An 18800-nucleotide genomic window follows, 5' to 3' on the forward strand; every position below is an offset into this window, starting at 1 on the left:
TTCATACAAAAACCTGTTTGCCACCCTAGCTTTTTCATATGTTTTTGTTTCATAAAATGCGATACGTAACTAAATTATTGTAAATTTCTTTGTATTATCGTTCTACAGTAATCGCAGTTTCTGTATCAAATTGATTTTCTATGGGGTGTCATAATGAATTGGCAATTTAAAGCAAAAAAACAAAATGAGTCGCTCTCATTTACTATTTCGTTATTTACTCTTTAGTTACGATTTATTTCTACTTTCCCATGGTTTCTGAACAAGGGGCCGTCCATAAATTACGTCATCGATTTTTTCAGATTTTAGACCCCCCCCCCCTACAATCATCCTAGCGTCATTTCTTAATGACCCCCCCCCCTTCTCCCAAAATTGACGTCATTACCAGTTTGACAAAATTAAAGCGCTCCGCCCCGGGTGCCAAGCATCAGGGGGTGACACAAGTCGCGCAGATTAGTACTCACTGGCGCATCTGCATGGCAAATCTGCGGTCTATGTCATGATACGGGGGGGTGGGGGGTGCGATTGTCTTTCAATCGGTAGGAAACCCCAAAAATCCTGGGGGGGTACCAGGGGGTGACATCTATCGCGAAAATTAGTGAAAACGTGTGTGTTTTGTGGGATTACTTTTTCGTAACAGGCAGTAAAATCAGCGATTTTATATAGAACGGTAAGTCTTCATTTAACCATTTTTTGTAATACGTGTGGTACGAACATTTAGTAAGCTTTTATATTTGCTGTAACAAATTTTATCAAAAAAATACTTGTTTCTGATCTCATTTTGTCTAATATTTCGTTACGTTTTTTACGAATTTCGTTACGTTACGAAAAAGTACAACATAATGCTGAGTGTATACTGTTATTACCTGACTAAGCATAGTAATATTCACTACTTAATTTATTTCAAAAAATATAGAGCGTCAATAACAAAAGGATTGGATACTATCTGCTTTACAGAAGTGCCACCAGAAAAAAATAATCAAATCATTTAGATTACGTTTTTATGTGATTACTTCTTTTGTTTTTTTAGGAATGCCGCCAAAAACCAATGCCAAAAGGCAAAAAGCTTACAGAGAACGACTCAAAATGGATAAACAAGATGGAACAAAAATAATTTTATTAAAATAGTATGAATGATTACTCCCTTATTTTATTTCTAACCCCTTAATATTACCCCGTATTTGGGTGCATACTTACAAATATTTCGAATTGAATAAATTTAGAGCATTCACAATATTTCGCCAATGTATAACAAGCCTTATGGCCTTACTATTTCGTTACTACCGTTTCGTTACGTACATTTTTTTTGAGAAATACTCTTATTCTACTTACATTTATTAAACGACTATTGTTTGTTTCATTTGTTAAAGTAATTATTAATGTGGGAATACAAAGAATGAAACAATCGTAATAAATTGTAAAGTAATATTTTATTGCACGTTATTTGTATCTACACAAAATATTGCTGTCTTCTTAGAATGGTACACAAGTAATAAGTATTAATCACCTAAACAATTAAATAATAAATACAATAAATTGACTTTTGCAAGCAATGTTTTACTAGCTTAAAAAAACTTTTCGTGGATATTTTTTTAATTCAATTTTAGTACCTAATTCGTACTTACTTGCTATGTAGGTAAATAATTTATACATGATCTGTAATAAACAAAAGTCAAAAATGTGTCAATTTGGGTGCGTGCAAGTACTTACTAGAGCACATGAAGTTAAATATTTGCATCTTTGTGTACCTACTTGAAATAGGTGCTATTTTGCTCGGTATGTTTCAAATGTATGTACTTTTCGCACTACCAACGGCAACGCAGTCATAAAAATAGTTAACACTCCCTTTTACGAGGATGACCGAACGTGTCAAGAGACATCTTAACATCTATGAATAAAATTATACAATAGCTACTTAATAAGTAAGTGTTCGATGCCTAACACCAAGTTTGTGAATGGACATTTCTATATTTGATTTTGACTGGTAGGGCAAACAAATAATGAGAAATGTATAGGCTCCATAAGAGCATTTAACGATTTGTAAGTGCTAATTTAATTAGTCTACACAAATAAAGATAATTTTGATTTTTGACTAATTTGTAAACAGTGGTTTAAATATTTTGCGAGTTACATGCGTATAAGTATTCCGTATATTTTATATATCCATATATTTTCATAACACGCCTTTTTGAGTCACATTTTAAGTAAGAGGTTAATACCAAAATACCTTAATTTTCATCTAACCTCAAGTTGATCCACAAAGTATTTTCTAAGAAAATGCAGAGACAGGTTAGGGATCCATATTTTTTAAAATGTTGCACGTCGTACATAAGGATGGTTTTTAAACGTTTATGATTTACCTAAGCAATCGATTAATGTTAAAACTAAATGTTATTTTCAAAAAGGAAATGATCACTTTTAAGTAATAATATTCGTTTGGAACAATGATTTTTGAGGTATTGATATCTAAAATCAAAAGGTACCTAGGTAAATTATTCTAAACTAGGACACGAAGTGACATTGTGTGCTTTTCGCACAGTTATTAAAATACTTAACACCGACATAAAATACTAATAGTAAACTTGAAATCATACTGCTATGTGTTTGAACATTGCTTTACTGTCATTACGTATTCTGAATTAATTAACTAGTGTCACTTAAATACGCGATACCTATCTATTTATGAAACATTTTCAGAAAGCTTAACTTTTGAGTCACACTCCGGCTGTAGATTCTTTGAATTAATTTTTATTCAGCTAAATAAAGATGTTCTAAGAGCCACAGATCCGATACTGAACGTTACCATTATTTTGTAAGTTCAGTTAGATACCATGTAGTTAGTTTTTCACTTATATCCGAAATTCAAATTAATATTACTTCCCGGTGACAAGACGGCCTAAAATTTTAGACATTTTAAAAACCATTTTAATTATAAATAAAAATTTGAAACAAAACGATAAAATATTTACAAATGTTGTGTCATGGATGGTTAAATTAATACTTAATACTGGCTAAAATATGTTATCTACTGGCTAGTTTGATTTCTCTTATAATTTATGAATAAAGACCTATTTCCATGAGATTACTGAAACCTATAAAAACCTGAACCTGAAAAACTATAAAATTATGGTTGATGCACTTAGAAGTCGTCAAGATTACGTGATTAGAAAGAAATAAGGAGTATTATGTTTGTTAAACTGATACCTACTAAAGAGTAAACCGAAAACTTAGCTTACCTTTTGGTAATTTGAAAAATTATAAGAATAGACTTCTAACTGTGATCGTACTCCAATAATTAACGTACTACATCTTGTTACCATAGACCTACGGAGGCGAAGACGGCAAAGTGACCGGGGTAAATACGCAACTGAGAGGTGGGTATCCGTACGGGTTTATAAGAGAATACGCTTGCGGCGCGTGTCCAAAGATTTGCCCTGGAAACAAGCCCTGTCGCTGCGCTATCTTCAGCCGTGACGTCAGTTGCTTCTTCCATTTCGTCCTCCGATTTTGGAACCACGTTTTTATTTGTACCTCAGTCAGACCCAGTGCTTTGGAAAGTTCCATTCTTTTCGACACGCTCAGGTATTTGTCCAGCTTGAATTCTGCTTCTAATCTCTCGAGCTGCTTTGCGCTGTATGCTTGCCGTGGTTTGCGCTCTGGACCCACTCGCCGCGGTCTTCTGTTGTTTTTATCATCTGATAAATTAAGAAATATATTAGCTTTATGTACTCGTACGTAATTTTAATAAAAATTTAGTTTAAATACTATGAGCACATCTGTACAAATAACCTACTTAGACCTAAAATAATGTTATCGAGTTAGTTTTAGTTTACTGCAGTAGATAGTGCTATCCGAAAATATTTATTCAACCGTTACCGTTCTGATAGTCTTTTGAATCTTAAAATCCACAATCGTCACCTACGCACAGTGCACACTCATAAACACGCCCCGTTTACAAAGTAGCTGCTCTCGCTAAAAACAAATACGTGGTAAAGATTTTTTCGTGCACTAATCGGAATTGTCGCGGGCGCTTGTTAACTGGCTATAAACACAATCAGGGTGTTTGCCTGCGCCCGCGCCGGTTGTCGCCGTGTGTCAACACGCATTGTGGCCGTGTGTGCTAGCGAGCGCTAACTGCTCGTCAAGTATTTGCGCAAGCGAATTGTTATAACTAGATTTTTTTATCCTCGAGTATAAATAGTTACAGAGATACCTACTTCAAAGTTCTCTAAATAACTTTCAACCGTTTGAAACGAATCAATAAACTTCTGCAGAAGTTTTACTGAGATACCTAATTGATTTTGAAAATTATCCATACTTAAATATTTTAATCTGATGTTTACTGCTCAAGTTTTATAGACTCTTCTCAAATTAAACAAAACCAGTGTTTCTATAATCAAAGTAAAAAAAATGCTTTACACACCGTAATATTTGCTTTGCAGAAAGCAAAGTCAGAATTCCATCCGTCAGAAGTCTGCTAATTGGCATCTTTTCAAACCGAGTCCTAACTTTAACCAGTCGGAGGACATTAAATTCCTCAACAGTTCACAGAAGTGTTGTAGCGTTCTTAAAAGGCAGTTGGCAAACAGCGAGCTTTGTTGGTAATTATCGCGGCAGCAGCTGTTTGCTGTCACCTCGGTGCGAAGTCGCGACCACCGCGACACCAGCGACGTTTCAACGAATGTCGCGGGACAGATCGCGCGAAACGTAACGCAGTGTGGGCTATAACAATTAGAGCGTGTACGCTGGTATTGGTGGTTTTATTTGGCTAGTTAGTTTTGAAGTGATGCAGGCATGGGGAAGGCGAATGTTAGCGTGCCTATTAATATTTTTTATGACTTCGCTCTTGAGTCTGAGCCATCAAGATTATGATTTTGGAAGTGTTCAAAACGTTATTTTCTTAACAAGATTCACTTAAAATAGTTTATTCTTCGAGATCTGGATAAGTAATTACCATGTAACCACATGAGTAGGTAGATACCAAACGTTACTAAAGTCAATTATTGTGTTTATTCATGTGCTAGCTGAAATTTTTCTTCAGCTGTAAAATTATAGGCACGAGATTCTTTGAAAAACTATTGAGTCTTTAGGCAAGTATTTAAAAACGACTTACTTCAAAATTCTACTCGTAGTAGAAGAATGCTGGGTTTACTTAGGTGACAAAGAAAGTTTGGGGACAAGTAGACCTCGCCTCGTCAGTTTTTCCCAGAGATGACACGCTCACACTAATTTTATAGCCACCGAATGCCTCTTAGCTGTTGACTTAACAACGAGAAATGTCTACTTGTTGGTAATAAATGTACCCCTAGTAATCATACCGTTATTACCTACATATTTTATCAGGTATTTCACACTGAATTTAAATCACTTTAGTACCTTACAGTTATTTAACAAGCTTAACGGAGAAGCTTACCTATTTTCAGGAAAAACGCTTTTCATGATACGAAATAATTTATTGATTTTATTTGCTATTGGTTTTGATTTTGTTTCCAATTTAGGTCTCATGTTATTTTGTATGCTATGTTGTCGAAAGCTTTTTTCACGCTTTCTTGAAGTAAAAGACTATGCAACAATGACTAATTTTTAAAGACTTTTTTGCACACACAAAGAAAAAAAGCGGTACAAAAATTTATCACTTTAACTAATGAATATTTTATAGGTATGGACCACTTGGCACAGTACCTACTTGGTCATAAATTAGTGGCAAATGAATGATCTCTACAGATTAAAAGAGGAAGCCTAGCTTTGCGGCTAGGCATCGTCAATATTCTGTTATTTCAATATTTTTTAAATCTTCTCTCTTGGGATGGACTACTTATGATTTGGCATGTCAATTATTATTTACAAATACATGAAATAAGCTAGTGGATTAGACTCTCTTATTGTACTTGGAATCAATATAACCTCGACCAGCGAGTTGGTAAAGCTGCTAAAATAATTGAGTGCTAATAGATAACTTCAAACAGCTTGATTTTTAACTGTACCTATCATAGCTACTTTACACACATTTTTCAACTTGATAAAACTTTGATAAGTGAAAAGCAAAGTCGTAAAAAATTTAAACATGTTTAAAAATCTTTAAATATATGACTGGGAAAGATGTCGATACTACACTTGCTACAGTTACATCAAAGACTCGAAGCAAAGGCTTCATAAAAAAACTAGGAAAACTGATTAAGTTGGAGTGAAATTGTGGGACTCTAGCTCTTGCACCATCGCGTGCGGAGACGTGTGAACACTCACACCCGCGCGCGTCACGCAATTGCGCATGTTATACTATTATCTAAACACCTTCGGGGTTAGTATTGCGTAATCAATACCTATTGGAGATGCAAACGCTATTTGCTAATATCTTTGCTAATCCAAGATAAGTAGTGTAATTGCAAAATCCGAAATAACTAACGAATATGTAGGTAGATACATTGTTGCGATTAACAAACTTCCTAAAAAAACTCCGCTGTTTTTAATAATTAGGATTTCTTTGGTGCCCTTTAAAATTACACAAAGCCTATGAAGAAGAAAAGTCGAGGAATTTGCTTAAGAACATGGTAATACCACAGAAATACTAGAATGTTCGAGTTTTGATGACAGAGACTAATATTAATTCTTAATAGTGCTTAAAGACCTTTATCACTCGACTGACGTCTTGACATTTAAAGGGCTGTATTTATAAAACACTAGCGACCCGCCCCGGCTTCGCACGGGTGCAAAATATACCTTCCTCTTGAATCACTCTATCTATTAAAAAAAACCGTATCAAAATCCGTTGCGTAGTTTTAAAGATCTAAGCATACATAGGGACAGACATCGGAAAGCAACTTTGTTTTATACTATGTAGTGATTATAATGTTATTTACCATAGAATGTAGACGAAGGCTGGTGCGAGGCCAGCCACTGCGCATAGGCATGCCCAGCGAGCAGCCCTGCGTCCGTCAGCGCGCTCAACTCAGGGCACGTCGACGACGTCACTGATAACAAAGAAACAAATTAACTGTAAATAAATACGAACCCGCTGGATAGACGCCATCACAAAGGCCACTGAGTCCACCATGGTCAAGTGTACTCGCGACGCCTCTATCCGTCAGAAATGGAAGCACATAGCCAGGAGAGCTACCCTCGGAGATGAAATTACCCCACCATGTACCTCGTCAGCGCAACCACGACCACTCTGACAAGAGTACCCAGACTAAGAAGAAGAAATACGAATATGTAATGCGATCTAGCTAGGTACTTAGAATGCATCAATCTTATGGTAGAGCCGTCCTCAAAAGGATCTTGATATACTTATGTATACATATATCATCTCCACCTACTCGTTTCTCCCATTCATGCTAAAGTTCTGGAGTAGTTACTGATTTGTACTGCAATCTATGATAACAATTATATCCATGGATTAATAAGACGACAAAGCAACTCCTAACTTTTATGGTAGGTAATACTGGTAATATGCCTACACCGAAGAGTTCTCGTTTACTATCCTAGTAGTCTTATTAAATGTTAATAAAAACTTCTGTTATTTACTAACTACCTTACCGACACCGATACTGGAACCTGCAGCATTTTAGTCTAGTAATCAGTAATTTTCTGCGCAACGGATACATCATAGAAGACGATCCCTTGATTTGTCTACTTAACCGTAGATCACAAAAAAGTGAAAAAAGATAGCTAGTTATAATAATGTAGGTATCTTTTTAAAGCTCTTTATTTTCGTGACTTCTCTTAATTTACGGAGTACCACGGCTTTACTTATTTAGTCGTTGTGTTGACAATAAATAGAGACTTTAGAGTCATGTCTAAATGCAGATACGAAATATATACAAAGGAGAGTTTTTTTGGCAAATAATAAACTGAGAGTACCTAATACTTGTTTCAGAAGATTTTAAGTGATGAAGGCCTTCATAAATAAAGTTTTGTTTACTGCGGAAAAAACATATAACACCCCTCTCTTTTTGCGTCGGGGTTAAAAAAATAGGTTTTGTGTAATGATTCCTTAATTTAATTATTCACATTATTTTATACACAGTAAATCAAATTAATTAATGCTACCACGGTCACTTCAATAGAGATAATAAAGAGTAGATACAGCAAAGTTATTTTTGCGCGGATGATTACAACCATGATGGACATAATTAATTAATTACATTAATTATTAAAAAAATGATCTCCAAGAGTTATTGTGTTAATTACTTTATTAACCATTTTAATATCATGTGTTTATTTATTAAAATTACCTTTATTTAAAGGAATGGTTAACTTATGAGAGTTCTCTTACCGTTGTGTTCATCCGTGGACTCTTCAAAATTGTCACTTTCCTCGTTTGTATTCGTTGTATTGGTACTATTTGTGCTACAATTTTTATTATTACCTAAGATACTATCTATTAGAAATGTTTTACTTCTATTATTAATTTCACTACTTAATGTATCTTTAGCACTACTTCGGTGCGGCGCACTGACAAAGTTTTTCGGACACTGAAAAGTTTTGGCTTCAAAAAATTCCCTATTTAAAATATGATACGGATTGTTAATATTACTGTTTCTTTCAACAAACTTTGAATCACCACTGTTTTCACAAATAACATCAATAGTTTCATTTTCACTGTCATATTCTGATTCTGATTCACATTCGTAGTTTTTTCCGAGGTTTTTTGAGTCACAAAACTTGTCGTTTCTTGATAAAGAATCATTTTCACACGTGCTCGATATATCGTTGGTAGCGTCCATTATTGTACAATTTGCATTAACAAATTGCAGTCGTCATTAAAGTACACATTTACAATTTATTGAAAGACATTGTGTCCGAAATCCGATGGTGCGACTAATTCTTCGTAGCCGGAGATCTGAGATGGTCGCATCTGATAATTGAATTTGAAAATAGGTGGTGCTGTAGGTACGAGCGATACGAGATGCTGGCTCGCTACTGGTTGATAAGTAGATGGTGGGGATACCGCCATCTTAAGTAGGAGGGGCCTCACGACGGCCTGTGAAAATTCACACCTTTCTTTTATTTGATAACACGTTATGTCAGGGCTCTTTACCGCACAAAGGATCTCTAAAAGGTTGTGATGAGCGCTGGATCGAATTGCTCCCAGTTTATTGTTTGATCATGTCACCGATTTAAGTGATTTATGGCAGCATTAGATAATGGAGTAGAGATGATGTAGATTTAACCACTAATGTTTTGATGGTCTTATCTTAAACTAAGTGATTAGAGTTCATACTTTTGTACCGTAATAATCATTGGAGTTCAGTTCTATTCATTAATTCATATTTTGTTACTTAATTTTGGAGCTTTAACTCAGAAAACCCCATGATTTTCGAGAGTATGTACCTATGTCGTAGACAAGAAGAAGGTTTTATCTACGTACATATTCAATTAAAAAATTCAAGTGAAATGCAAAGATAAAAATAAAATTTCAAAGCCCATAATTAGAATAATGCCATGCCTTAAGAGAATATTAAAAAAACTGAACATCTGTTTATCTTACCAAAAATAAGATTCTCCCTCGAAAGTCCAATTTATCTTTTTAATTTATCAAACAGATCTCTTATATTAACTAAAGTCTGACTTATTTAGTACTTATTCGATCTTTGCCCAATTTGTGGTTAGACTTACTTGACTTAAGGTCCTATGTCCCCTAGATGGGGCAGAGGGCGTCCACAACAGTCCTCCATCGCGTTCGGTCTTGAGCTTCGCGCTCGATCTCGCTCCAGGTTTTGCCGATTTTCTTCGCCTCGTCTGCTACAGTGCGCCGCCAAGTTTGCTTGGGGTGCTTAGGGATGCGATCGGGGTCCCTTCGGAGAGTGTGGCCAATCCAGTTCCACTTGCGGCGCTTGATCTGCTGGTCGATCGGAATTTCGTGCCAGGGCGGCGTTCCAATAGCTCGACGTTGGAGATTTTGAGGTTTGCCACCTAATAAATTCACTTTATTGCGGCACTATAATACATAAGTCCTAAGCTTATGGTTCACATAAGATGGCAAATACCTAATATTCTCACTTATGTTGTTCAAGACTTAGGCTGGGTTGCACCATCTTACTTTAACTTTGACAAACGTCAAAAATCTGTCAAATTCCATACAAAAAACACCGGTTATCGTCATAGTTACCGTTAAAGTTAGGTGGTGCAACTCAGCCTTAGTATTAAATTGCCATGGTAAATAAACTTAAAAATTGGAACAAACTTGTCAGGGGCATGTTAATGTATAGGGTGTTTTTTTTAGAGGTATACAACTATTTATAGACGCTTCCCTTCGAGTGACGTCACATCGCCAGCGGCAAACTTATCGCGAACGGATACTTAGTACACAATTCCACCTCTGATGCATATGAAAAAAAGTGGCATTCACTTTGCAGTGATTAATTTTTGTTGTATGTATTAAATTTTTATGACTAGCGTAAAAAGTACTTTCTACTAACATTGTACATTTTGTTTCGCTCGTATTAGTGTTAAATTATTACTCGTTACTTATACTTACATAGAGTAAATTATAATAACTAGAAAGTGAACTGTTCACTGAGTAAAGGTCCTTTCCCACGGCAATCCAGTTTTGCATGATCCGTAATGCAGGATCTCACAAAATTGGACTGGGCGACTGGCGTGTGAACACTGTGAACACACAGTGTGTGCTTGAAATTCGAATTCCAAAATACGAAGATCGGTTTTTTGCGAGACATTCCTTGCAAGCGGGATGTTCTTTATGATATAAACTAGCGGCCCGCCCCGGTTTCGCACGGGTATATAAGTAAGTAATTAGCAAATAAAAGGTATAAAAAAGTGATTTTGTTTGCTTTTCTGAATTGGTTGCTACTTTTAAACCATTAAATTCTACTCGTAGTAGTAGTAATATTAAATACCTACCGACTACTTATCAGTATGTAAGTTGTGCGTTTGCATGGTAATAAACATTTTTATTCCAACGCAGTTGACATATTTACAATTTTCCTAGTGCGGTTCTGAAAACGGACGACTTACGTCCGGCGCATTTGAAAGAGCTGGCTCATGCGACTTACGTCCGGCGCATTTGAAAGAGCTGGCTCATGATGAGCTCATCTTAAAATCACTCATCTCGACTGTCTTGGCCAACATGCCTACATCTTACGTAATTTTCATAAACCACCTTCTCACCTTATTTTATACTACGAATAAAGTACGCTACGAACTTTGTAGCACGTAACGGCGCTACGATCTACGAGACGTTGGGTGTTATGTGATTTACAGCTTTCACTACAGATGGCGCTCTACACAGATTCTACGAATGAGTTCATTTTAACCAATGGTAAATGTTTCTTACGTTTAGTGAGAGAGGGCGCTCGTGGTTCACATTTAAGGCTTCAGGTTTAAACAACCTGTTGAAAGAAAAAGTTTGGCTTTGTGTTCGAACTACCAACATAATTATAGGGTAAAACTATGAGGAGAATAGCAAATATACTTACTTATAAAATGCATTACAGTGTAATAGTATGAATAGGTAATTTACACACTACACATACTCTATTTTATTATTGTATTCAATTCGATAAAAAAAATCATGTAGGTATAGATTACCTACTATTGATTTTTGTGTTAATGTTTTTACTGAGAGCATCATAAGAGTTTAGTAATCAAGTGTCAAATAAGGAAATATGTATGTATCTTGAACCACTAAAACTGGAAAATTCCTATAACAATTTTGCGTTTGATTTTTTTTTCTTGGTTTTAAAGTTTATGCTGAAAGAACAATAAGAGAGTCTGTATTATACTCCTAGAGACATGTAATTTTAAAACATAAACTTGCAAAATGTAGGACAATTAGTCTTTTTAAGAGTGTTATGACGTCATTCCACATTCGTAGGGCCTGGCATGACACGATAAGCGGTTTATGGAGCTGACTTACTGTTTGTGTTTATAGTTCGCGAATGTACACACACTGGGTGTTTAAATTGTGTGTTATTAAATAGTGTACTCGATACGAGCTGAGGTTACGTTATAGAGAGACTTCATTCACTTTTTTTTAACCGATTACTTTTTTTTTTTTTTTTTTTGATGATTCTGCTTCATGGCGATCTGTTTTTTCAACAATAAGCCACTTCTTTGGTTGATTCCTCAGATTATGTTTTCTTCGAGAGCCATACTTGTATGAAAATTCATTTCACACGACTCTCTTGATGTCAGGTGGTAAATCTTTCATGTAGGCTCGGTATGTCATTTCTCTTTAGCCGGGTGTGTTGAAGAGCGCCAGCAACAGTAATATAGATATCCTGGAGAGATTCCAGACCAAAGCTCTGCGAATAATGTTTGGCATTCCACATTGTATAAGTAATAGATACATATACCTCGACCTCGGCCTAAAAACAGTTCGGCAGGAAATAGCCCAAAACAGCCTGAAATACCAGGAGAAGCTGACCGCCCATGTTAACAAATTAGCGCACGCTCTGAGTGGGGAAGACTATTACACTAACGAAATTACGTTACGAAAATGATTTTATATCCCCCAAAAATAAATTTACAAGGATGGCGATGATGAATATGGATTTAGGTATAATATAGGCGCTGGACGCAGGCCGCTACCAATCGATCAACATGGAAAGCATTGGGGGAGGCCTATGTTCAGCAGTGGACGTCCTATGGCTGAAATGATGATGATGATGATGATGATGATGATGATGATGATGATAGTATTTTAAAAGAATACATCGCCAACCCTATTTATAATGAAGTAAAAATCCTTCCAGACACCTCTCTCGTTTTACGCCATACATCAGGGCTGCGGCTGGGATCCATTTACTCCTTTGTCACTGGTAACTTGTCAGATTACGTTACATTCAATAAAATAGCAGTATCGCTCATATCCGACACGAGTTAACGAGCACAAGGATCAGGTGTTTGTTTATTCTATAAGAATTGTTTTTTATTTTATTTATTGACATTTGTGTAGATTGTTGTTCAATGTTGACACAGACTTGAATGTTAGAAAAAACAAAAGACTGCCTCTGTAAGACACGCTCTACTATAAAAAAACGCTCAAAACTTATCTCAATCTCAACTAAAACATTGATGAGCTTCTAAATTGATTTAAACCAATCACAGGACAGGATCTAACTGAGATTGAGTCGAGTTTTAAACTCTGAAATATGAATCTACTCTCATGAATAGATTAGTCAAAATTAAAATTCAATCACTTGACTCTACATTAACCTAATAATTAATTATGCTTTTAAGTTTCAATTGAACTTCGAGCGTCTTTTCAAAATGACCTTCCTTAATCAAAGTGGACTATAAATGTAGTGAAAGTTATTTTTGGAGAGTGGCTGTAGACAGAGTAAATATTATTGTTACTCTAAAAATGTAATGTCTACTTATACCATTTAAACCTGGCGTCTGAGAGAAGGCTTATTCTATTTACAAATCTTTTACTTCGTTGATTTCATGCCCGTAGGCTTTTTGGTTCTTCTGAGTACTTCAGATTCCATCGCTTCTTTTGATACAGTGGTCTGAGCCTCTTTTATACCTAAATGTTTTGGATTGTGTATAATTCAACCCATCAAGGGGTATACCTACGGGTACATGTTCTGTGCTAGCTTTCTATATTTAGATTTGGATATAATTTTGTATCCTTAGATATAATATGTTTTTATACATCCCTAAAAACCGACAGGAGGATTGAATTCTAGAGTTTAATTGTAATACCTAAAGTAGGTAGGTATCTATACGTTGTAAATTATTCAAATCATTTATACAACTCTACAACTCATGAATGTAAGGAAAGTTCTGGGATTTCATAGGTATTCTATTATTACATCTCTCAAAGCAAAAGTATTTCAAATAAGAAAATTGAGCTAGAAAACTCTGTAAGTAGGTCAATGAGCTTGAAAGTTAAATTAAACCGTCTGTTAAATTCCAGCATTTAAACTGACTAATCAAATAATGTTTTACATTAGTGACGTGTCGGAAATTGCACAAATTCACTGGAAAGCTCTTACATTGGACCAGGGCGAGCTTTAATCTTCATTGGATTCTAGTTGCGCCAAAGTTGGAGCTTAAAGCTTATGATACTTCTTAGACTAATTGCTAAACTTAAGTTATTGTATTAAACATACAGTTGTCAACGAAACTTAGGAGCTAGACGAAAGTAAAATAGAGTCGGATAATTTAGCATTGTTTCTAAAAAGTATATTTAATTTTCTTGCATGAAACTAAGCTCTGAAGCTCTGTAATAGCTGTAGTCAAGTGATATGTGCAGTCTTGATGAATATAGGTACCTAGTGATGTATTAGGTACAAAAACATATAATATCCTTTTTACATTTGTAAAAAATAAAGCAAATTGAAGAAGCACGAGTAAAATTAGTGATTTCCTGACAAATACAAAACTCCGCGAACTCCGAGAACTCCGAGAACTCCGAGAATACAAAAAAGAAAAGAAATAAAATATTAAATCCTGCGTTTGATGCTTTGTTAAGGCAATAATTGAAGCGCAACACGTGGCGCTAGCGTGACGCTGAATGAAGTCTTTTGGGAATTCTTTACACCATTTATCGTACCATTAAAAAAAGGCGAATCTGAATAAAAAAATAACCAAGAAATAGGTGAAAAGAAATAAACCTAATTATGTAATTAATGTTAGCTCATATTCAAACGCATCGTTGCCAAAAAAATACAAAGTTGTTGAACAAGTGGAAAAAATAACAATTCGTCAGGTGTGTAAGTAATTTTATGACGGTTCTGTCATTTTGATGTCCGTGAAAAACCATGTATTTTTTTCCGATCAATCTCCTGTAAAATGCACATTTTAGATTTAGGTACGCACTGTTAGAGAACTTTACTGACGAATTGCCATCTTTCAAGGCGAGCTCTTCAGATAAGTTTGTATCAAGAACATAAAAACATGTTAATTATTATGCTATTAATACTACGACACATAGGTATGTGCAGCTTATTTTTATATCAAAGAATTGAAATTCCCTGCGCACCAATGGAGTAATTCCCTAGCAAAACTTGTATCCGTTGCAATATTGGCCTTGTTCGTTGGTTCGGGGATGACGAATCGCGTCATCCATCCTGTATTGGACCGATTAAGGTTGTCACGTGGCCGCTGGTACTGTTTTAATCACGACCATAGTACAGATGGCGGCCTATCAACCTAAACATAGTGGTTCCTTGTGGAGTTGGAATAGGTGCGATTTTAAAACAAAAATGTATAGTTTGATGTGCTGTTGACGCACATAATAACTGACTTGCAACTGTAAGCTAGTAAAGCTTATCGGCACGTGTAAAGTTTGTCGAATAATGTAAAAAAAATATTCATAATAATATGTTACTTTTCGGGGATCAAGATAAGAACAATTTCGTTATCCATGATTGCACAATTACAATGTAAGCAATTTCCAAATCCACATAAAATATCATGTAATAGGTTATCACAATTACGTAAATTGAACCAAATGTACTTTGCATTTGGCACACCTGTTTGCTGGACTAACTACTGGTTATAGTTTTATTATTAGTTGTATAACTTTAGTGGCTCTATATTATTGTTCACTGAGTCCAACTGCTTTCACAATCATACACATTTTCATCAGCATCAGTAGACCTCGTTATCGGCTTTTGAAAAAGCATGATGAAATCTGAACAAGGTGTTAGTTTTCTTCCACAAAGCTCACTATTATGTACGGTCACGTTCGCGTTTTTAATATTGTTCTCATGAGTACACCTGAGTCGAATGTCGTCAGGTGACAAGGGTAGCGATTTATCGATATATTATCGAACGCCCTTTGAGTTAGAGGTGCTACCGTCTACACCAGGAATGTTATGGATATCCGTAACCGTAACCAAAACTTTCGGGTATCTGAAATAAAAAAATATCCGAAACCGTAACCGTAACCGATTAAAAAGTTTCGGATAGTTTCGGATGTAGGCAGTTTAAATTGTTTTTTGTATATCATTATAATATGTAAAGGCATAACAGCCTGATTTACCTTTATGATGCCATCTAGTATCAATATTTTTTTTATTACTTTTTATTCGATGTAAAGTGTGCGGCCATGAATAAACGGTGTTGGACAACTACCCATTGCAAATTGCATTCTAAAGCACAGATATCCGTAACCGCAACCGAAACTTTCGGATATCCGAAATAAAAAAATATCCGTAACCGTAACCGAAACCGGTATACATACCTAATATTATTCCTATATTCGTAACCGTATCCATAACCGAAACTACATATCCATAACATCCCTAGTCTACACCGACAATTTGTATTGTCCTCTCGGTAGACGGAGGGCTTGTCACATCTCTAATTTTACACACCACCATAAGTGCGAAAACATGTCACAGGTCTAGAGTAGCCCGAATTGCAACAAACAATAAACAAAAGATGTTCGTAGTTTTTCTCTTGGCAAAGGTCAAACATTTTTTCTAAGATGTCGGTCTTGAGTGATGTGGTCTAGAACACGATGATGGATGAAGCGTGCTACAGTTGCGTGACCCCATGTAATTTATTAAACAGACACTAGGGTTCATAATCAGTGTGCTAAGCTAGAAGCAATAATTAAGAACAAAGCTTATAATTTTGGATGTGTTAAGTTTATTAACTTGTTTAAGCAATAGTTAATAGTCTAAGTAGTAGGGAAAAGGTCATAGAGCCCCTGTGGTAAATTTAGGTAGTTCCTTCTAAGTAATTTTACCTACGTACTATAAGTGGCACTCTATCAATATCTCTGGATCATTATACAAATTATGTGGGATAGATAAAAAAACAACATAAACTTGAATTAGCAGATAACATAATAATGTAAGTAAGTAGGTAGGTTAATGTAAATAATAGTGCCATAAAGGCGGTTTATTCTGGTTAAACAAAGACACAAAGTAATTTAAAAAATATATTTAACCGACTTAAAAAAAAGGATGAGGTTCTCAATTCGAGTGTATGTTTTTCACATACCTAACAATACTAAAAATCATCAGTCTGTGACCTAGTCTTTATAGTCACAGAAATGGTGTAACGTATTCCGTTACTACAGCAGCGACACGCTTGTCTCCGGTGACGTCACTGTGACGAGGGTAACGCCATCGATAAGGCTCTGTTGTGGTACACAATTATTGTTTAGTATCTGGTATCAATCCGCGTCGATATTGTTACTAGCACTATTGTTCGGGCTATAAATAAGACCATAGAATACCTTATACCTATGGATGCAATCATCATGAAACATCTAATTAAAAATTTTATAAAAAAAAATAAAACCGACTCCAAAAAACCTACATAAAACGTAGAAAAATAATTACTAATTACCTACTTATTTATTAGGACGAATTATTAATATTTATGTAGGTATACCATGATTGATACTTCTGGAGTCGGTGCCAAGATTATGAAACATGTAAAGTTTGCCTGCACCGACTCCAAAAGTATCAATCATGGTATACCTACATAAATATTAATAATTCGTCCTAATAAATAAGTAGGTAATTAGTAATTATTTTTCTACGTTTTAGTGTAGGTTTTTTGGAGTCGGTTTTATTTTTTTTTATAAAATTTTACTTATTTCTTGCTTTTTAGTTAACTAATTATTACCTTGATATTACCACTGAAGGTAGGCAGTACACTGAACCAAAAAAAATTGGTTCATAATCGGCGGAGATATTGCGTATAAAAAAGTTCATCCCCATTTTTCCACCCTTGGGGGTGAAATATTTTCTTCAAATTCGCATGAAACCACCCTTTTAATAATACCTATTCAACAAAAAAATAATCGTTCAAATTGGTTTATAATCGGCGGAGATATTGCGTATAAAAAAGTTCATCCCCAGTTTTCCACCCTTGGGGGTTGTTTTTTTTATTATTAAATTTAAATGGGACCACCCTTGAGGTATTACCTATACACCGAAAAAAGATTTGTTCAAATCGGTTCATAATTGGCGGAGTTATCGCGTAACAAACATAGAAAAAAAAAGAAACATACGGGTCGAATTGAGAACCTCCTCCTTTTTTGAAGTCGGTTGAAAATTGAAGTCCAATTTTTCATTACACTTTTAAAAATTATTAAATTAGTGCTAAAAATATTTATCACTAAGAACATTAATAGCAAAAGAAGACACATTATTAATTTCCATTTTAATGGTTGTCATAATTATTTTTGAAAATATCATGCCTAGTATGAATTTTACGTTCTATTTCTACAAGTTATTAGCACACAGTGTACTGTAATTTATTAACGTTCACATCTCTCTCTCTCTCTACCTTCCAATAATAAACACTAGTTACGTAGCAGTAATTAAGTAACACAATAGTCGTCTGTTACTGAAATATCAACGCAACTCTTGTTTGATACAATTTAAGTTTGACAGACATGTAATGAGTTCCAAATAACATGCAAGCACTGGAATAAAGGGCCTGATTGGGCAATCAAGCATGCTTCATGTGTCGCTCTGAACTACAAATGAGGCTAGACTTGCATAGTACATCAGTACTATCTAATCATAGCCGCGATGTCAGTAAACAAATGAAAACGATAAACAAATGAAAACGAGAAATGGTTTGAAAGATAAATATGTTTTTTTTTTTCGGTTATTGTCTTTGCACGTGTGCGTTGCCATTATTTTGTTGAAAAAAAAGATAAGCTTAAAAAGTGAATATTTTAACGACCGTTGTTCTTTTGTTTAATCTTTCAATTTTATGCCATGACGCTCTATTTTCTTTTCGCATTCACCATAGAGGTAGTCACCTTATTTACGAGATTAGCTATTTTTCTGGCCTTCTTTCATTTATGTTAAAAGCTACAATACTGAGGGCATTTATCTTTTTTTTTGTTTTTTATTTTC

The 18800-nt window shown here is 35.1% G+C and overlaps 1 protein-coding gene across 1 annotated transcript; it reads right to left on the reverse strand.

Moving 5' to 3' along the window:
- Positions 1 to 3014: 3014 nt before the first annotated feature.
- LOC114365696 (homeobox protein ceh-19) lies at positions 3015 to 9205 on the reverse strand. The gene is made up of 3 exons (XM_028322329.1): positions 8270 to 9205; positions 6855 to 6965; positions 3015 to 3692 (listed from the first exon to the last, which is right to left on the reverse strand). The coding sequence occupies exons 1-3, from the start codon at positions 8718 to 8720 to the stop codon at positions 3322 to 3324; spliced, it is 933 nt and encodes a 310-aa protein (XP_028178130.1). The 5' UTR covers positions 8721 to 9205; the 3' UTR covers positions 3015 to 3321.
- Between the last annotated feature and the right edge of the window lie 9595 nt (positions 9206 to 18800).

Source organism: Ostrinia furnacalis, unplaced genomic scaffold (assembly GCF_004193835.3).
Source record: "Ostrinia furnacalis isolate ACB-3 unplaced genomic scaffold, ASM419383v2 OfSCF7613, whole genome shotgun sequence".
NCBI classification, from domain to species: Eukaryota; Metazoa; Arthropoda; class Insecta; order Lepidoptera; family Crambidae; genus Ostrinia; species Ostrinia furnacalis.